At 33.4% G+C, this 17695-nt stretch overlaps 2 protein-coding genes across 2 annotated transcripts; one reads left to right on the top strand and one right to left on the bottom strand.

Moving 5' to 3' along the window:
- Positions 1-9965: 9965 nt before the first annotated feature.
- On the top strand, positions 9966-14338 carry LOC129892680 (uncharacterized; the record flags this gene model as incomplete). Its single annotated transcript, XM_055968264.1, has 9 exons — positions 9966-10763; positions 11217-11672; positions 11796-11972; positions 12140-12250; positions 12386-12481; positions 12557-13071; positions 13154-13289; positions 13452-14026; positions 14113-14338. Coding segments are annotated over 9 exons (3090 nt in total), but the record flags the coding sequence as incomplete, so codon positions are not given.
- A 759-nt stretch (positions 14339-15097) lies between these two features.
- LOC129892613 (uncharacterized) lies at positions 15098-17527 on the bottom strand. The gene is made up of 3 exons (XM_055968197.1): positions 17018-17527; positions 16291-16901; positions 15098-15532 (listed from the first exon to the last, which is right to left on the bottom strand). Exons 1-3 carry the CDS (start codon positions 17268-17270, stop codon positions 15098-15100), a joined length of 1299 nt encoding a protein of 432 aa, XP_055824172.1. The 5' UTR covers positions 17271-17527.
- Positions 17528-17695: the final 168 nt, after the last annotated feature.

Raw genomic sequence — 17695 nt, 5'->3', positions numbered from 1 at the left:
TTGCGCTAACTTCGATACGAAAAATAAAAAATGATGATACTATGCAAATAATAAAAGTCTTATTGAACGACATAATATACATGTATACTATATCCTTTTATGAAATTTTCTTTTAAAAATGAAAAAAGAATCAAGAAGCATCCCATTTAATTGCAAAGGATGGTAAAATAATGTTTCACCACTTCTGCTTTGATGGTTGTTACATAATGTATCATATGATATTGTATTGTGTTGTATTATTTTGTATTTAATTATTTTAATAAATATTATTTGGATAGATTGTATAATTTTTCATCGTGACATAATGTCACAAAACAATAACGACGTGATTACATTAATTCACTTGTAACATAAAATGAGAATTTTTGTCGTTACATAATATTGGGTTTTAAAGGTGTGAATAGGAAATGAAAGGTTTTGACCTTTTTGAAAGGTTGTGACTTTTCCAAAGGGTTATGACCGTTCCGAAAGGTTGTAACTTTTCAAAAAAAAATAAAAATAAATTGTGACTTTTTTGAAGAGTTGCGACTTTTCTGAAAGGTTGTGACTTTCGTGAAGGGTTGTGACTTTTCCGATAAACCACAATAAGCACTTGTTCACACTACCCTTTGTTGTCTATAAATAGAGGATTTTTCTCTCATTTTTAAATATTGAATTTCTTCCTCTTCTGCATATATTTTCTTACAAACAAAGTTGAGTCTTTGTGTGATTTTGTTGTTGGCTTTTGAGTTCACTGAAATTATTGAAGTTTGAGGTACCGCTACTTTTTTAATAGTTTATTTATTTTATCTTGGGAGGAAATAATCAATAACCTCGGGTACAGTGAGGAGATTAAATTTCTTAAGGACACATAGTGAATTATGTGGACTCGGATACTATTTTTTTTATTTTCATCTTTATAGTTTCTAGTTTACTAACCTTAATACAGGAGGATTAACAAACTTAAGGAATTTAATTTATTTTCTCTTGTATCTTACGGTTCTGGAGATTAAAACCTTTTATTATTTTCTACTTTGTCTGAATCTAATACTAATTTGAAGAGTATAAAAACTTCATCAGTATTCAAGATTCATTCGGTTAACAATTGGAAGAACCTAAAAACTTCATCTTATATTCTGTTTGGGGAGTTGGAGACTAAAATCGAAAGACTTTCTATTCCAGTGATTAACTTGGTTTGAAGAAATAAAATCTTCATCAAGTTAATTAAGTTTTTATTTTTCTCGGTTTGAAGAATATAAAAACTTCATCGAGTTGAACAAAAATTTCTAATTGGTTATTTTGTTGTTTAACACTACTTTTGTTTTGTCAAATAGAATGGGAGATACAAATGTATCAAGTGAAGTAAACACAATGCCTTTAACCAGAACACCAGTTTCTACAGCAATGGCTACTGCAGAAAAGCCTGAAAAGTTTACTGGTATTGACTTCAAACATTGGCAGCAAAAGATTTTCTTTTATCTGACTACACTCAGTCTACAACGGTTTATAAATGAAGATGTTTCTGTGGTAGAGGAAGGAATTCCTGACAACGAAAAGTTTATTGTTACTGAGGCATGGATACATTTTGATTTCCTTTGCAACAACTACATACTCAATGGATTGAAAGATGGCTTGTATAACGTCTTCAGTGTTTGCAAAACCTCAAAAGAACTATGGTATGCTCTTGAGAAGAAATACAAAACTGAAGATGCAGGCTTAAAGAAGTTTGTGGCTCTAAAATTTCTGGACTATAAGATGGTTGATAGCAAGACTGTGATGTCTCAAGTCCAAGAACTACAAGTCATTATTCATCATGGTAGAAGGTATGATCAAATTCAATAGCTTTATTGTTAATATTGTTGAATGTGTTATTGATTTTAAATTATTCATTGAAGGTATGATAAAAACAGAACATTTCAAGTAGCAACATTAATCGAGAAATTGTCTCATTCATAGAAAGACTTCAAAAATTATTTGAAGCACAAGCAAAATGAGATGACTCTTAAAGACTTGATTGTTCGTCTTAGGATTGAGGAAGACAATAAGGCTGCCGAAAAGAAGGCTAGAGGAAACTCAATATTTATGGAGCAAATATTGTTGAGGATGGTCTAATTAAATCAAAAAAAGAGGAAGAAACCATCAAGACCGAAGAACTATCCAAGTAAAAAGAAGTTCACAAGAGACTGCCAGAACTGTGAAAAAACTGGACATAAGGCTGTGGAATGTCGTGCTCCCAAGAAGGAAAAGAAAAAAGATCAATCCAACATGGTTGATACAAATGTAGAAAACTTGTGTGCAATGTTGATCAAATGCAACCTGGTAGAAAATTCTAAAGAATGGTGGCTTGATTCCGGAGCCACGTCACATGTTTGTGCGATCCGAGAAGCTTTTGCTACTTATTCCCCTCTCGCACTTGATAAGACTATTTATATGGGAAATTCTGCAATCGCTAAGGTTGAAGGATATGGTAGAGTATTTCTGAAAATGACATTCGATAAGATGGTGACGCTGAACAAAGTTTGTCATGTTTCATAAATGAGAAAGAACTTAGTTTCTACCGGTCTTCTTATAAAAAATGGATTCAAGTGCGTTCTAGTTTCAAACAAAGTAGTTGTTAGTAAGAATGAAATGTATTTAGGAAAATGATACCTCACTGAGGGCGTTTTCAAACTGACTGTAATGGTTGTTGATAATAATAAAGTTCAAGCTTCTTCTTACTTACTTAAGTCAAATAATTTATGGCATTCACGTTTAGGATATGTCAATTATAAAACCTTGCGAAAACTGATCAACTTAAATGTATTGCCTAACTTTGAGTGCAATAAATCAAAATGTCAAGTATGTGTTGAATCTAAGTATGCTAAGCATCCTTATAAATCTGTTGAAAGGAATTTCAGTCCCTTAGAATTGATTTAAACAGACATTTGTGATATGAAGTCAACACCAACTCGTAGTTGGAAAAAGTATTTTATAACTTTATTGACGATTGCACTAGATATTGTTATGTCTATTTGTTGAATAGTAAGGATGAAACAATAGAAGCATTTAAACAATACAAAACTGAAGTTGAAAATTAGTTGAATAAAAAAATAAAAATGATAAGAAGTGATAGAGGTGGAGAGTATGAATCTCCTATTGTAGAAATATATTTGGAAATTGGAATCATCTACCAAACTATTGCCCCTTACTCACCTCAATCAAATGGAATTGCAGAAAGGAAAAATCGAACTTTAAAGGAAATGATGAATGCCTTACTTATAAGTTCAGGTTTACCACAAAGCTTGTAGGGGAAAGCCATTATTACAGCAAATCGAATACTCAATAGAGTTCCCCGCAGCAAAACATAGTCTATTCCATCCGAGAAATGGAAAGGAAGAAAACCAAATGGAAAATATTTCAAAGTGTGGGGTGTCTAGCCAAAGTCCAAGTTCCTAAACCTAAGAAGGTCACAATAGAACCTAAGATTGTGGACTGTGTTTTCATTGGATATGTTATAAATAGTAAAGCATGTTAATTTTTGGTTCATAAGTCCGAACATCCGGATATTCATGACAATACGGTAATAGAATCAGATAATGCTAAATTTTTTGAACATATATATCCGTATAAAACTAGATTTGAAGTATCTAGTGAAGGGTCTAAACGACCTCGAGAAGAACCAAATGAGAATGTACCTAATAAAGAGAATCCAAGGCGCAGTAAACGTCAAAGGACATCTACTTCATTCGAATCTGATTTTGTAACATTTCTTCTTAAACATGAGCCTCAAACATTCAAAGAAGATATGTCCACTGCGGACTCGTTTTTTTGGAAAGAGGCTGTCAATAGTGAGATTGATTCAATCTTGAGCAACCATACTTGGGAATTGGTTGATCTTTCTCCAGAACCAAACCTTTGGGTTCAAAATGGATTTTCAAAAGAAAAATAAAAGCTGATGGAATTATTGACAACTATAAGGCAAGATTTGCCGCCAAAGGATTTAGACAAAAAAAGGCCTTGATTATTTTGATACATACTCACTTGTAACTAGGATTACATCAATTCAGATGTTAACTGCACTACCTACAGTATATGGCCCTGAAATCCATCAAATGGATGTAAAAACAACTTTTTTAAATGGAGAATTGGAGGAAGAAATTTACATAGAACAAACCGAGGGCTTTGTGGTTCCTAGTAAAGAAAATAATGTTTGCAAACTTGTTAAGTCACTTTATGGACTAAAACAAGCACCCAAACAATGGCACGCGAAGTTTGACCAGACTATGTTGATAAATGGATTTAAAATTAATGAGTGTGATAAATGTGTTTACATTAAAGACACTCCAAATAAAGTTGTTATTGTTTGTTTATATGTCGATGATATGCTAATAATGAGTAACGACATTGCAAACATAAATGCTACTAAGCATATGCTTTCTAGTAAATTTGATATGAAAGATCTAGGAGTTGCCGATTTGATATTGGAAATTAAAATTCACAAAACTCCTCAAGATCTAGCATTGTCTCAAACTCATTATATCCAAAAGGTACTTGAAAAATACAAGTACTTAAACTTTAAAAGTGCAAAAATACCAATTGATGTGAACCTTGATCTTGCTAAGAATAAAGGTGAAAGTCAAGATCAATTGGATTATGCAAGAGTGTTGGGAAGTTTGATGTACATCATGAACTGTACACGGCCAGACATAGCTTGTGCTATAAGTAAATTGAGTCGATACACAAGTAATCCCAACCAAAATCATTGGATGACAATGAAATGATTTTTGGGATATTTAAAATACATTAAGGATAATGTATTAGGTGAGCGGCCTATTCCCAAGGCATTTTTAAGACACTTGTGAGCATTTTGAGGAATGTTACAAGGTTAATAAAAATACCAAAGAAATGGGGGGAAGATACTTCTTTTCTGTGTTGGACGAAGCCATCAACTATTTTGGCGAATTTCAGACCTTAATAGAATTTCTAATTAGTCGAGTATATCTTTTGGGATGTAGATTATTAAAATAACCATAAGTCATTGGTATTAAGAACGTTATTGAGTTTTTGAGAATGGAAACTAGAGTTAGATTAGAAACATAATCATAAAAGTGAATGAAGTTCTCAATTAAGCTTTGAAGTAGTTTCAGAACTTGCTATTGTTAGTTGAGTATGTCTTGATGATCTTAGCTCTATATTCGTAGCCTGTGAGCCGTTGAATACTCTCGAAACTTGAAGAAAGGGAATTGAATTTAAAGCTTTCAGGTGAGTTAAGACTTGTTCATACTAAAGGTCTTCCCTTACGAAGTCATGCTCATAAAGTGTTTGATTAAATGTTTCTTAAGGTTAATGTGAGTTTAATTGGAACGAGTAAGGTCATATTTCCTTATTATTAGTCTATTTGGTGCACTATGTACTCTCTGTTCTAGACTCATAAATCTATGACCTGGGATGGTCGATTATTATTAGTCTATTTGGTGCACTATGGACTCCATGTTATAGCTCACATGGTTTATGTCGGTTAACGATCGCTCTCACAAAGGTACAAGGTCCCTCTCCCCATGTTTAAGATATTTACTATGATGTCTACTATAACGGTTCATCTCACAAAAAGGTAAAACGTCTCTCCCAAAATGATTAAGGTATTTTCTTACTATAGCGATATCTCTCACAAAGTAAAGTATGTGCTCTCACAAGGTTAAAGGTTTCTCCCAAAGGATTTATTGTACACTTCGTTACGATTCATGGTATTTTCAAAGTATATGTTTTCTTATAATAACTCATGATTTCCATTATGGTGGTTAAGTTCTTTTATGATTCATGGTGGTTCCTATATTGCATTGGACAAGTCTCATGGTTTCAAATAGTATTTCAAATGGTTTCATAGTTTTAAAATGGCCTATTATATCACCTTATTGTATCATGGCATTCTATAAGGAAAATGACTTCTTACTTTGACTTATGATTATCACTATAGTGTCTATATTTTCATGTGACTCCATTATGGTTTCCAAATTGTATTGAGGGTGTTCATGAATTACTATCATGATTTAATGATTTACTTAGTATATTTTCTAACTTGATCAATTGCACATTATTATGACATGCATTGTATTGCTCACATACTTAGTACATTCAAAGTACTAACGCATACTCTTTGCCTACATGATATCACCATATAGGGATCGATGTTCCTCCTCGTCCTCCTCCACGTGGCTAGTTGAGATTGCTTGAAGGTTTCTTTTGGGTGAGTTCCCATGTTTCGGGGACAATACTCATTTTCTTTTAGTTTATGCTATGTTGAAGAACTTTAGACATCTACTGTGGTATTGTATGGTCACCTTATTTGAGGGTGAGCTACATGTCTTAGCCCCCGCCAAGTCTAAGACTAGAGGTATTGTTGGACAAATGTAAGATAAATATTGGGGAGAGGTGATTAGACAGGACATGGCTAAGTTACAGCTTACCGAGGACATGACCTTAGATAGGAGGGTGTGGAAGACTCACATTAGGGTAGAAGGCTAGTACATAGTCTCGTTATTCTTCCCTATTCGTAGGCGCATTACAATTCCTTGTGCTCTCATTTCTGCTATTTCTGTTACTATTTATTACTTTCAGTACTTGTGATTACTCTATTTTATATGTGATGCCTTCGTTATTTATTTTTCTATAGCGCTTTGAATTTCTTAATCTTATCTGACCCCCTTTTTATGTCTTTTTTGAGCCGAGGGTCTCTCGGAAACAGCCGTCCTACCTTGGTAGGAGTAAGGTCTGCGTACACTCTACCCTCCCCAGACCCCACGTTGTGGGATTTCACTGGGTTGTTGTTGTTGTATTCAAAATTTTACTTTGCATTACAATAAGTATCCAACAATTGTTGAAGAATATAGTGATGCAAATTGAATTACTGGGTCAACTGAAACTAAGTCCACAAGTGGATACGTTTTCACCATTGGTGGAGGAAAGCTTGAAAATCTTCCAAACAAACATGTATAGTTCGCTCTATAACTGAGTCTAAGTTTATAGCCTTAGACAAGGCCGGTGAAGAAGCAGAATGGCTCCGAAATTTCTTAGAAGATATTCTATTTTGGTCCAAATCAATGGCTCTTATATGCATACATTATGTTAGGCAAGCTGCAATAGAAAGAGCTGGAGTGTTATGTATAACGGTAAGTATCATCATATACGAAGAAAACATAATACCGTTAGGCAACTACTCTCTAGTGGAATTATCGCAATTGACTATGTAAAGTCAAAGGATAATGTGTCAGATCCACTTACAAAAGGCCTAACTAGAGAAGGAGTTGAGAGATCATCAAAGGAAATGGGACTATGGCTGAGGACAAATCATCGTGGCGGTAACTCTACCTAGAAGACTGGAGATCTCAAGATCTAGGTTCAAGGAGATCAAACAAAGTTATTGATGATGGTTCAACATTGTCAAAATAATTTTTATGATCCATTCTCATGATACGACAATGTTCAATAACAAAAATAAGGGATTAGGACCTTTTAATGATATCTAAGTTTGATAAGGGTATATCAAATGGTGTTTCTACGGCATAATACATTTAGATATCACCTATGTAAGTGTGAAGTATAAGCTGCTTCAAGGAGAATTCGGTAAGGTTAGTTCTCTACGCACTTATGAACCAAGAAGTGTTCATGGCTGAAACGAACAAAATCATGAGAACCAAAAACAGTTAAAGGGTTGATTGTGTGACTTATGTTGTCTAGGTATACACCAAAGCTCAATGGTTCAAAGATATCAAATCTATCGATTGACCGAGTATATCCGCTATATGTTCACTACAGAAAGTTCAAAGAAAAACCTACTTATCCAAATACAATTAATTTTTACTTACAAATCACACAGTTTTTCATACATATATTTTAACAATAGCCATTTTTCCATTCATGTGGGGGATTGTAGGGTTTTAAATGTGTGAATAAGAAATTAAAGGTTGTGACATTTTCGAAAGGTTATGACTTTTCCAAAGGGTTGTGACCGTTTCGAAAGGTTATGACTTTTCGAAAGATTGTGACTTTCCAAAAAAAATTATAACTTTTTTGAAGAGTTGCGACTTTTCTGAAAGATTGTGACTTTTGTGAAGGGTTGTGACTTTTCCAATAAACCACAATAAGCAGTGTTCACACTGCCCTTTGTTGTCTATAAATAGAGGATTTTTCTCTCATTTTTAAACATTGAATTTCTTTCTCTTCTGCATATATTTTCTTACAAACAAAGTTGAATCTTTGTGTAATTTTGTTGCTGGCTTTTGATTCGCTGAAATTATTGAAATTTGAGGTACCACAACTTCTTTAATAATTTATCTATTTTATCTTGGGAGGAAATAATCAATAACCTCGGGTATAGTGAAGAGATTAAATTCTTTGAGGATACACAGTGAATTCTGTAGACTCGGATACTATTTTTTTTATTTTCATTTTTATAATTTCTGATTTACTAACCTTAATACAGGAAAAATAACACATAACGATAAGAACACTATAATCCCAGGCCCAACCTTTCATGAGTAATTATTATTTTATTTTTGGGAAAATTACCTTTTTACACAACTTCCCCTAATATATTTACTTTTACTCCCATATACACCAAAAAATTTCCAAATTCCCTCCTTTTCCTTTCTCTCTCTAAAATCACTGATACATCCGCCCTATCCCTCTTTTCTTGCCCTAATTTGCTCCTTCAAGTGTTAATCAGGTTCCAAATAAGGTAATGTATCAATCTTTCCTTATATGAAACTTTAATTCATCCTCATTCAATATGATTTCTCCTAAAATTTGTATATTTTGATTTCTTCTGAAAATCTTTTGATAAATCTTCTAATTTTTTATCATTTGCTTTCTTCTGTAAATCTATCTATTTGTGTTTCTCATACTTTAGCTTATACATATGGATTCCGTTCATGGTCTCAAACAGTCCACTAAAAATCAACGAATTCTTGTTTCTCCCGGGTCTGATTCGTCTTGGGAAGGTTACGACGAAGTTAGATCAAAACATCGTAACGATCCGGCAGTGATGAATAAGCTACGAGAGAATTTGAAGTCAAAAGCTACAGTTAAACATGCACCCAATGAAGTAGTCAAAAAAATTGAAGGGGTTACAACACGCCCTAATCTCCCAAAGGTATGTGTTCAATTAAGTTTTTTTGTTTTAGAATGCATTTTTTGTGAAGGTTTTAATGTTTCTGATACATATCATTATGTATCAGATACATAATATCTTTTTAAAAGGAAATCTTTTGGAGGTTTTTTATTTCCGATACATCATGTTTAGGTGTCTGTTGTTTTAATTTTTAATGATTCTGATACATATACATTTATGTATCAGATACATATTATCTTTTTCAAATGTATTTTTTATGGAGATTTTATATTTCTGATACATCATTATTAATTTTTAGTTTCTGTTGTTTTAATTTTTAATGACTCTGATACATATATATTTATGTATCAGATACATAATGTATTTTTCAAATGTAAATATTTGAGATTTACTATTTCTGATACATCATGTTTTAGTCTCAGTTTATGTTATTTCAAGTTTAATGAATCTGATACATCTACATTTATGTATCAGATACATAATGTATGTTTCATATGAAATTTTTTGAGAATTACTAATTCTGATTCATCATCTTTAAGCCTCAGTATTTGTTATTTCAAGTTTTAATGATTCTGATACATATATATTTATGTATCAGATACATAATGTATTTTTCAAATGCAATTTTTTTTGGGATTTACTATTTCTGATATACCATGTGTAAGTGTCATTTTTTGATGTTTCAAATTTTAATGATTCTGATACATATACATGTATGTATCAGAATATAATATATAATTGTTTCTGATACATCTTCTGTATGTATCAGAATCTCATCTTATGCATCAGATATCTTAATGCATATGATACATCGTATCCATGTATAGAGTTCAAGTTGTATTTAACTATTTTTATGTCAATGCAGGGAATGAAATACGTCATCAAGAAGATCCCGTCACACCCATTGAGATTCGGAACGGCATATAGGGCTAATTTTCTTGATGATTTTGAATCATCAATAGGTGAAGAAGGTATAAAGTTATTTAGGCAATCTATATTTGGTCACTACTTAGATATGCCAAACTGCAACTTTCAAGGGCAAATCATCAAATGCCTCTTACTTCTTGAGGTAGACCAAAAAAACAAAGAAGAACTGCACATTCGTCATGTGCAGGGTAATATACTGCGATTTACAATAAATGATTTTGCTATCATTACTGGTTTGCGATGCACCGGTAATATGAATGACTTCAAGTATTCTGATGATCAAGCAAGTAGATTATTGTCTTTATATTTTCCTGGTGCCAAAAATGGGGTCAACAAAGCTCGTTTCGTTGAGCGTTTTCTGGTTGGAGGATGGAAAACAAACGAAGATGCCGTTCAGATGGCCATTCTCTATTTCATCCATACTTTTGTTTTTTCTCAACTAGGTGATGCACCTATATCAGTTGATGATTTCAAGATGGTAGAAGATGGTAGTTATGAGCAATATCCATGGGGGAAATTAGCATATTCAAAATTGATAAAAGGAATGCGTCAGGAGTTTTCAAATGCCAAACAAATGTATCGTCTAGGCGGCATGCCATACGCTCTGAATGTTTGGATATATGAATGTGCATCTCAAGTTCCCTCTGAAATTGCTGTAAGAGTGGGTAATAAAATTCCCAGAATTCTTAACTGGCGTGTTGTCGCCGTGAAGCCAAAATTTGAGACATTCATGTCTACCATCTTCAGTGAGGTACATGCTTTGAATATTATTCGTTTATGCACTGATTCATTATACATAAAATCTAAGATACATTATATATCCATGACCTTGATACAGTATAATTTGATTCATAAAGTGGATGTATCAGCTCATATATTTATGTATCAGGATATAAATGTATCAAGATATAATGTATCTTATACATATACTTTATATAACCTTTCTGATACATATAATGGTATGTATCATAAAGGTATTTACAGCTCATGAAAACTCATTTATCAGTATTTACAACTCATGAAAACTCTATCTTATGTATCAAATTATAATGTATCTAGAATTACATCTCATGATACATCTGCATGTATGTATCAGATAATGTTGTTTTTCTATCAATTTAGCATGTATGAAGGAGTAATATTTCTGATACATCATGTCTATGTATCAGAATTAACATGTATCAATTATTCAATTTTTTTGCAGTATCCATGCTCCAACATTGTCCAACCTCAACATGAAATGGAATCTATTGTCGTTCATGACAGCCAACAGAAACCTGAAGATTCAACATCGGCTGCCAAGGTCAATTTCAGAAAACCTCATGAAGTCACTGGATTTGAGGACTTCTCAACAACACCACCCACTGAATTTTTAAAGAGATCCAGGGATGTCGCTGAGACATCTTCTCCACCTCCTTCCAAGAGAATGAAGACTTCCCCTGCTAAAAAGCCAATTCAAGTAGAAACAGCCAACATGCACAAGGATTTCATACCACCAAATGAATCAGAAAATCTTGTTTCTCCTGACAATGAACCGGGGGCAAAGTCACCAAAGGAATCAGAAAAGCCTGTTTCTCCTGACAATGTACCAGGGGCGAAGTCAGCTTTAGGAGGTGAATCTTCCGGTCATTCGGATCGAATTATTCATATGCAATTCAAAGCATTGAAGAAGTCCATAAAGAAGTCTCTAAAGAGATACGTAAGTTATTACTTTAAGATGTATCACGTACAATATACTTTTAATTAGGTGATACATTCTGATTTTTCATATACATGTATCAAGGTTGACCGGAAGTTCAAGCGTTTGGAGAACAAAATGGATTCAAATCACATTGATCTTTTGAAAGCCATCGACAGTATGGCGAACCGAATGACTGGCACATCATCTCAAGTTAAAAAAGATGATTTTGATCAATCATTCCATGTGGTTGAACAACAAGAAGCACCTACTGGATTGGAGGTGCACAATTTTGCAAATAAATCTGACCCACCCCAAAAAAATGACAAATCTAATGTCCAGGAAGATATTAAGGTACATACATCATGTAATATTTGATATTTATGCTTTTAAACTTCTGAATAATTTTCATTGTCATGTATCAATTGTAAATGTTATTATGTTTTCAGGGACCTGAACCATCCACCATGATAAATCAGGTGGACAACATATCGGAACAAAGCATTTTAGCAGATGTTCCTGAATTATTTGATCAGCAAGTTTATTCTGATACATTAAAGGTAATGTATCAGAAACAAATTGATGAATAATTTGATTCTGTATATATATTTTGTATAAGCTCTACCTCTTTAAATATATATATATCTAGACATTTAGTACATATATATCATAAGTAAATGTTATTATGTTTCCAGGAAGATGAACCATCCGTCAAGGATGTATCAGCACACCAAATGGAACCACAAAGAGCAGATACTGATCAGCTTATTGCTGATTCTGATACATTACAGGTAATGTATCAGATTCTTTATTGAGATAAAATCAACATTATTAATTTTTTTAATGACGTTATACATTACGTGTAGAACACTGTAAAGAAAGATGGAAGAGTAGCTGATGATAAATCTGCCAAAGTAGAAGAGCAAGTCGAGGAGATTGAAAAAGAAAAAATCAAACCAAGCACATCAGAATCCAATACTTCAGCACCATTTTCGTCAGAAACTCTGGATGTGATAGATGCTCTAATATACGGACTTCCATTACCAGCCATGCCATTGACAGCTGTTAGTCATGAGCAAGTTCAGGATGAATGTCTATTACGCGATAGCCAGCTACCAACCACTCTTCCATCAAAAGCTAATGTATTGTCTGACGATGCGAAGACACCATCTCGAAGAAGCAGGATTCCTTCGAAGATCTTACAGTCGCCGTATCTTTCAAACTTTGGGTCGAGTGAAAAGGGAAAGGAAAATTTGTCAGATGTTACGCATCAGACACACCCTTTTGAAGGTTTTGGTATATGCTATCAACCCCCTTCCGAGCTTGTCACAGAATACTCTGAATGGATAGATAAAGGACTTCTAAAATCACATGGCAACAAGTAAGTATGACATATTCAACTTATACCCATACAAGTCGTGTATTATATTTGTTATGTTATTAAACTACAAGTTTCCATTCAGGAATTCGAAGGAGGATCATTACAGATCTAAGTGCTCTTCATTCGGCTTTGAAAGAATGGACTTTGTTGTGGCATTTCCTAAAGATAAGAACTGGTTCTACCTAATGTCACAGCCGGACAGATGCTGGAACGATGAGGTAAAAATTTCATCATAAATAATATGATACAACTCATACTAACTACCTGATACATACATATTAATGTATCTGATACATAGATAGATAAATGTATCTGATACATACATAATCTGATATGTGATGCTAGTTGTTATATAACTAATACTTTCTTAAAATGTGCAGCACATCGATGTAATATTTTACTACCTTCGGAAGAAATCGAAGATGCAGTTGAGCAATCATTATCGATACACAACGACAAATTGCATTTTCAAAAATTACATCGAATATGCACACACACGCTACTATCACCTTCCACCTAACATTTCTACACAAGAAGATATGGCAAGGTCCACTGTTACAGCTCATCAAGAGAGATCCGTGAAGAACATAATAAGAGGTTTCTCAATACCAGCCGGTTTGCCCTGGCATTTGGTAGATGAGGTATACATTCCAGTAAACTGCGACATGGATTTTCATTGGGTTCTTGCGGTAGTTGTGTTGAAAGAGAGGTTGATACGTGTGTATGATTCATCGCCTAGACGAAGAAGTAGCAACCCTTTCCAAGAGATCCAAAAGATAGCAGCAATGCTACCAACATACCTGCAAGACAGTGGTTTCTTTGACAACAACGAACGTACTGATTGGTCGTCTCTTGATTCATACAAGGACAAATCAACCGGTAATATGCTTGAACCACATCACCCATTAGCAGTTGAGTATGTTGAAGGAATTGCGCAACAGGGAAGTGGCAGCTTGTGAGTTTTAACATCGGCTATGTATACCTAAATCATTCATATGTCAATTTTACTTTTTTTAAATTCCTGTATTCCTTTATTTGCAGGGATTGTGGAGTTTTCCTGGCCATGTTTGCTGAATATCTTAGTGATGGAATTTCTATTCCAAGTACCGGACTAAACGCTGAATTCTTCCGTTCAAGATATGCCGCACTCTTATGGAGATATGGTTGTCAGAAGGCCATGGATGGTTATGTTAGCGATAACGACGATCCAAAAAAACCAAGGAGAGACATATCTCCAAACCAAGGAGAACTGATTGATGTTCAATAAATTTTTTTTGATAGTACACATTTTAGGTGATTCTGATTCTTCCAATGTATCTGATACATAAACTGTAATGTATCAGATTTAGTATATTTTAATATTTCCATACCTCAGATTTACTATGTTTTTCTCTGGTATCAAAATGGAATATAAATTCAAAGTTTATGTTTTATACTCTACTGTATCAAACTTGTATCGAGTATAATATTCATAAGTGTCACATTTTGTGAATTCTGATACATGAATCAAGTTTTTTTTATTATGATACATCATGCACATGTATCAGATTCTCATTTCTCAATATTTAATGATTCTGATACATTAATTTTTTTGCATAAGAATTCTGTCTCAAGATTTAAAGTATATGATACATCTTGCTTATGTATCAGATTTGCATTTATCAAGATTTACTGCATATGATAATCTACAACCTATATCAAATAGGATCTTATGTATCACCAACAACTTTTGTGTAATTATGGTTGTCGAAAAGACAAGAATGTTTATGTTTGGGAAAATAACGATCCAAAAAATAAACCATGTGAGATTTGTCATTAATCCAAGTCATGGCGAACCGATGGAAGTCCTGTATTTTATTTTAAAAAAATTGTAGCAATAAAATGTTATAATCTTGATACATAAATAAATTGTCACTAAAAGATTTTTATATTTATGTCACGTGTCAAATTCAAATATAAAATATAATAATAGATGTTATTTTATGATTCAATTAGAATGTACACCGAGATACCACAAACATCATATCTATTTAGGAATGAAATTACAAGTCTTTCTGTTGTGGCCTTCGTGGCCACAACGTCCACAAGAATTTGTGCTACTTGTTATTTTCTCATTAACAAACTTTTTTCTCCCTTTCTTTGGTCTTCCTGGCATCCTTTTGTATATTGGCGGCAAGACAATTTCTTCCAAAATTTCCTTCGGAGCAGTCCAGTCTTTCTTATCTGGCATTGGAACCATTGGTAATTCATAAGTATTTGCCAACGCCTCTGGTTTGTAGTAATCAGAACAATATGGGTGCAGGTCAGTAATGTTCTTGCTCTTCAACACTGCAATTGCATGTGGACATGGTATCTCGTCTAGTTGAAATCTACCACAAGTGCATGTTTTTCTCTCTAGACACACAATGTATCTTATACCTAATTCGTAAACAGAATAAAGATACTCTGATGAAGCAACAACCTGCAGGAATTATATTTCAAATTTATGTATCAGTATTGCTTCCTCACATACACAACTATGTATCAGAACTGATGTTAAAGGGTAATAATTATCACAGGATATACATATCAGGTGAATCAACAATCAGCAAGAAATAAATTTCACATATATGTATCAGAAAGTACGTATCAATTACAGAAATGATGTATCAGAACTGATGTATCAGTATGTATTTTAAACATGTTATGTTTATATGTGTCAGTACTTATGTATCAACTACACATTTTGATGTATCTGAATTGATATATCAGTGTATAATGAACACAGGCTTTACTTGAATGACGAAGCAACAAACTGATATAAATAAACTTCACATATATCTAATAGTACTTATGTATCATCTACACTAATAATGTATCTACACTGATGTATCAGTATATATTTAGAACAATTTATGCATAACTGATTAATCATCAGCCTGAAGGAAAATAATCTTTACATATATGTATCAGAACTTATGTATCAAATATAGAACTTATGTATCATAATTGAAGTTTCATTATTTAATTAGCACATGTTATACATAACTGATGAATCATCAGCCACCAAGAAATAAATAACACATATATGTATCATAAAGTATGATTCAATTACAGAAATGATGTATTAGAACGGATGTATCAATATATATGTATCAGAAAGTATGTATCAGAAAGTATCTATCATGTATCTACACTGATGTATCAGTATATATGCGTCAGAAAGTATGTATCGTGTACCTTCATTCTCGAACACTTGATCGTGTTTGAAACTAGGATATCTTCGAATTTTCTACCCAAAGTATGTTTTGTATAAGATGCTATTTCTCTATTTTTGCAGTTCCAAGAACCAAATAACATTCTCGTTTGCTCCAAAAAGTCAATTATAGGCAGCTCTCGTGCTTCAACAAGACATCCATTGATACATTCTGCGATGTTAGAAGTCATCATTCTACCCCTGTTGACAGTGGCATGAACCCTTGACCACTTTTCGTATCCTGCATTTTTTAAATATTGTGCCACCCGTTGATCGATTCTTTCAACTTTGGCCATTAATTTATCGACTTCATCTTTTCGGTATGCCTTGGCCATTGAATAGAAGATGTCACTTAGTACAGCTTTGCTCCTTCTGTATTTAGTACACACATTTTTCCATATATGCCATATGCATGCAAAATGAGGAACATTGGGAAATACCATGCTTACACTCTTGATTATGCTTTCGTTCCTATCTGATACAACACACATATTGTCCCTCTCTCCAAATGCATTCTTGAAATTCTGAAAAAACCACGTCCATGATGAATCATTTTCCGTATCAACAATACCATACGCCAACGGCAATATGCAACCTAATAAATCAATAATAGCGATACAATAGTTATTAGAATTCATCAGAATCACAACAAACGTGAAAAATGAGATGACACACTATTATTCAATAAGACACAGTATAAGAAAGTAATACCTGCCCCATCAAGTGTGCTAGCTGATACAAACGTCCCTTTATAAGGTCCATCAAGATGTGCACCGTCAACAACAACTACTGGTCGACAAAACTGAAACCCCCTCATCAAGGGCCTTAACGCTATGAACAAATACATGAATTCATCAGTTGATGACTTGTGCATACTTATGTACGAATTTGGATATACGGTTTTTAGAATATGTATATATACAGGCAGCTGTCTATATCCATCAGCAGGTTTTCCCCTTAACATCTGCAAAGCATGCTCTTTTGAACGCCATGCCTGTTGATAGGTAATATCAATTCCATACGCTGATTTAATATCCTCTCGTATATCATTAGGGGTGACAATTCTCTTATGATTAACCAATTTAGGGGCTGTGAATGCACTAACAAAAGCCTTTGTAGCATGAACTTTGTTGAAAATCCTATCTCTCAGTGCACATGAATGTTCACTATTGAAATATCTAACTTTGAATATATCCGTTTTTTTCCAACATGAAGCTTTCATTCTCCAACAACATCCTTCTGAAAGGCATACTATCACATAACTGCATTTGTATTAAAAAAATAACATGTATCATATCAATATTTTTTCATTTATAATATGAACAAATACAGTGACATACTGATAGGAAGTGTGTCAACCCATGTACTTGATACATGCTTCTTTGTATG

The sequence above is a fragment of the Solanum dulcamara genome, chromosome 6 (genome assembly GCF_947179165.1).
Source record: "Solanum dulcamara chromosome 6, daSolDulc1.2, whole genome shotgun sequence".
NCBI lineage: Eukaryota > Viridiplantae > Streptophyta > Magnoliopsida > Solanales > Solanaceae > Solanum > Solanum dulcamara.
Note: the sequence above shows the minus strand (reverse complement) of the source record. Positions and strands in the feature narration are given on the sequence as shown.

Excerpts from the sequence above, each read along its gene's own strand:
- LOC129892613 (XM_055968197.1), bottom strand. The coding sequence starts at position 17,270 with ATGTTAAGGGGAAAACCTGCTGATGGATATAGACAGCTGCCTGTATAT. Across the intron at positions 16,902-17,017 it reads TAGCACACTTGATGGGGCAG|GTTGCATATTGCCGTTGGCG; the intron begins GTATTACTTTCT and ends TTGATTTATTAG. Across the intron at positions 15,533-16,290 it reads TCAAGTGTTCGAGAATGAAG|GTTGTTGCTTCATCAGAGTA; the intron begins GTACACGATACA and ends TAATTCCTGCAG.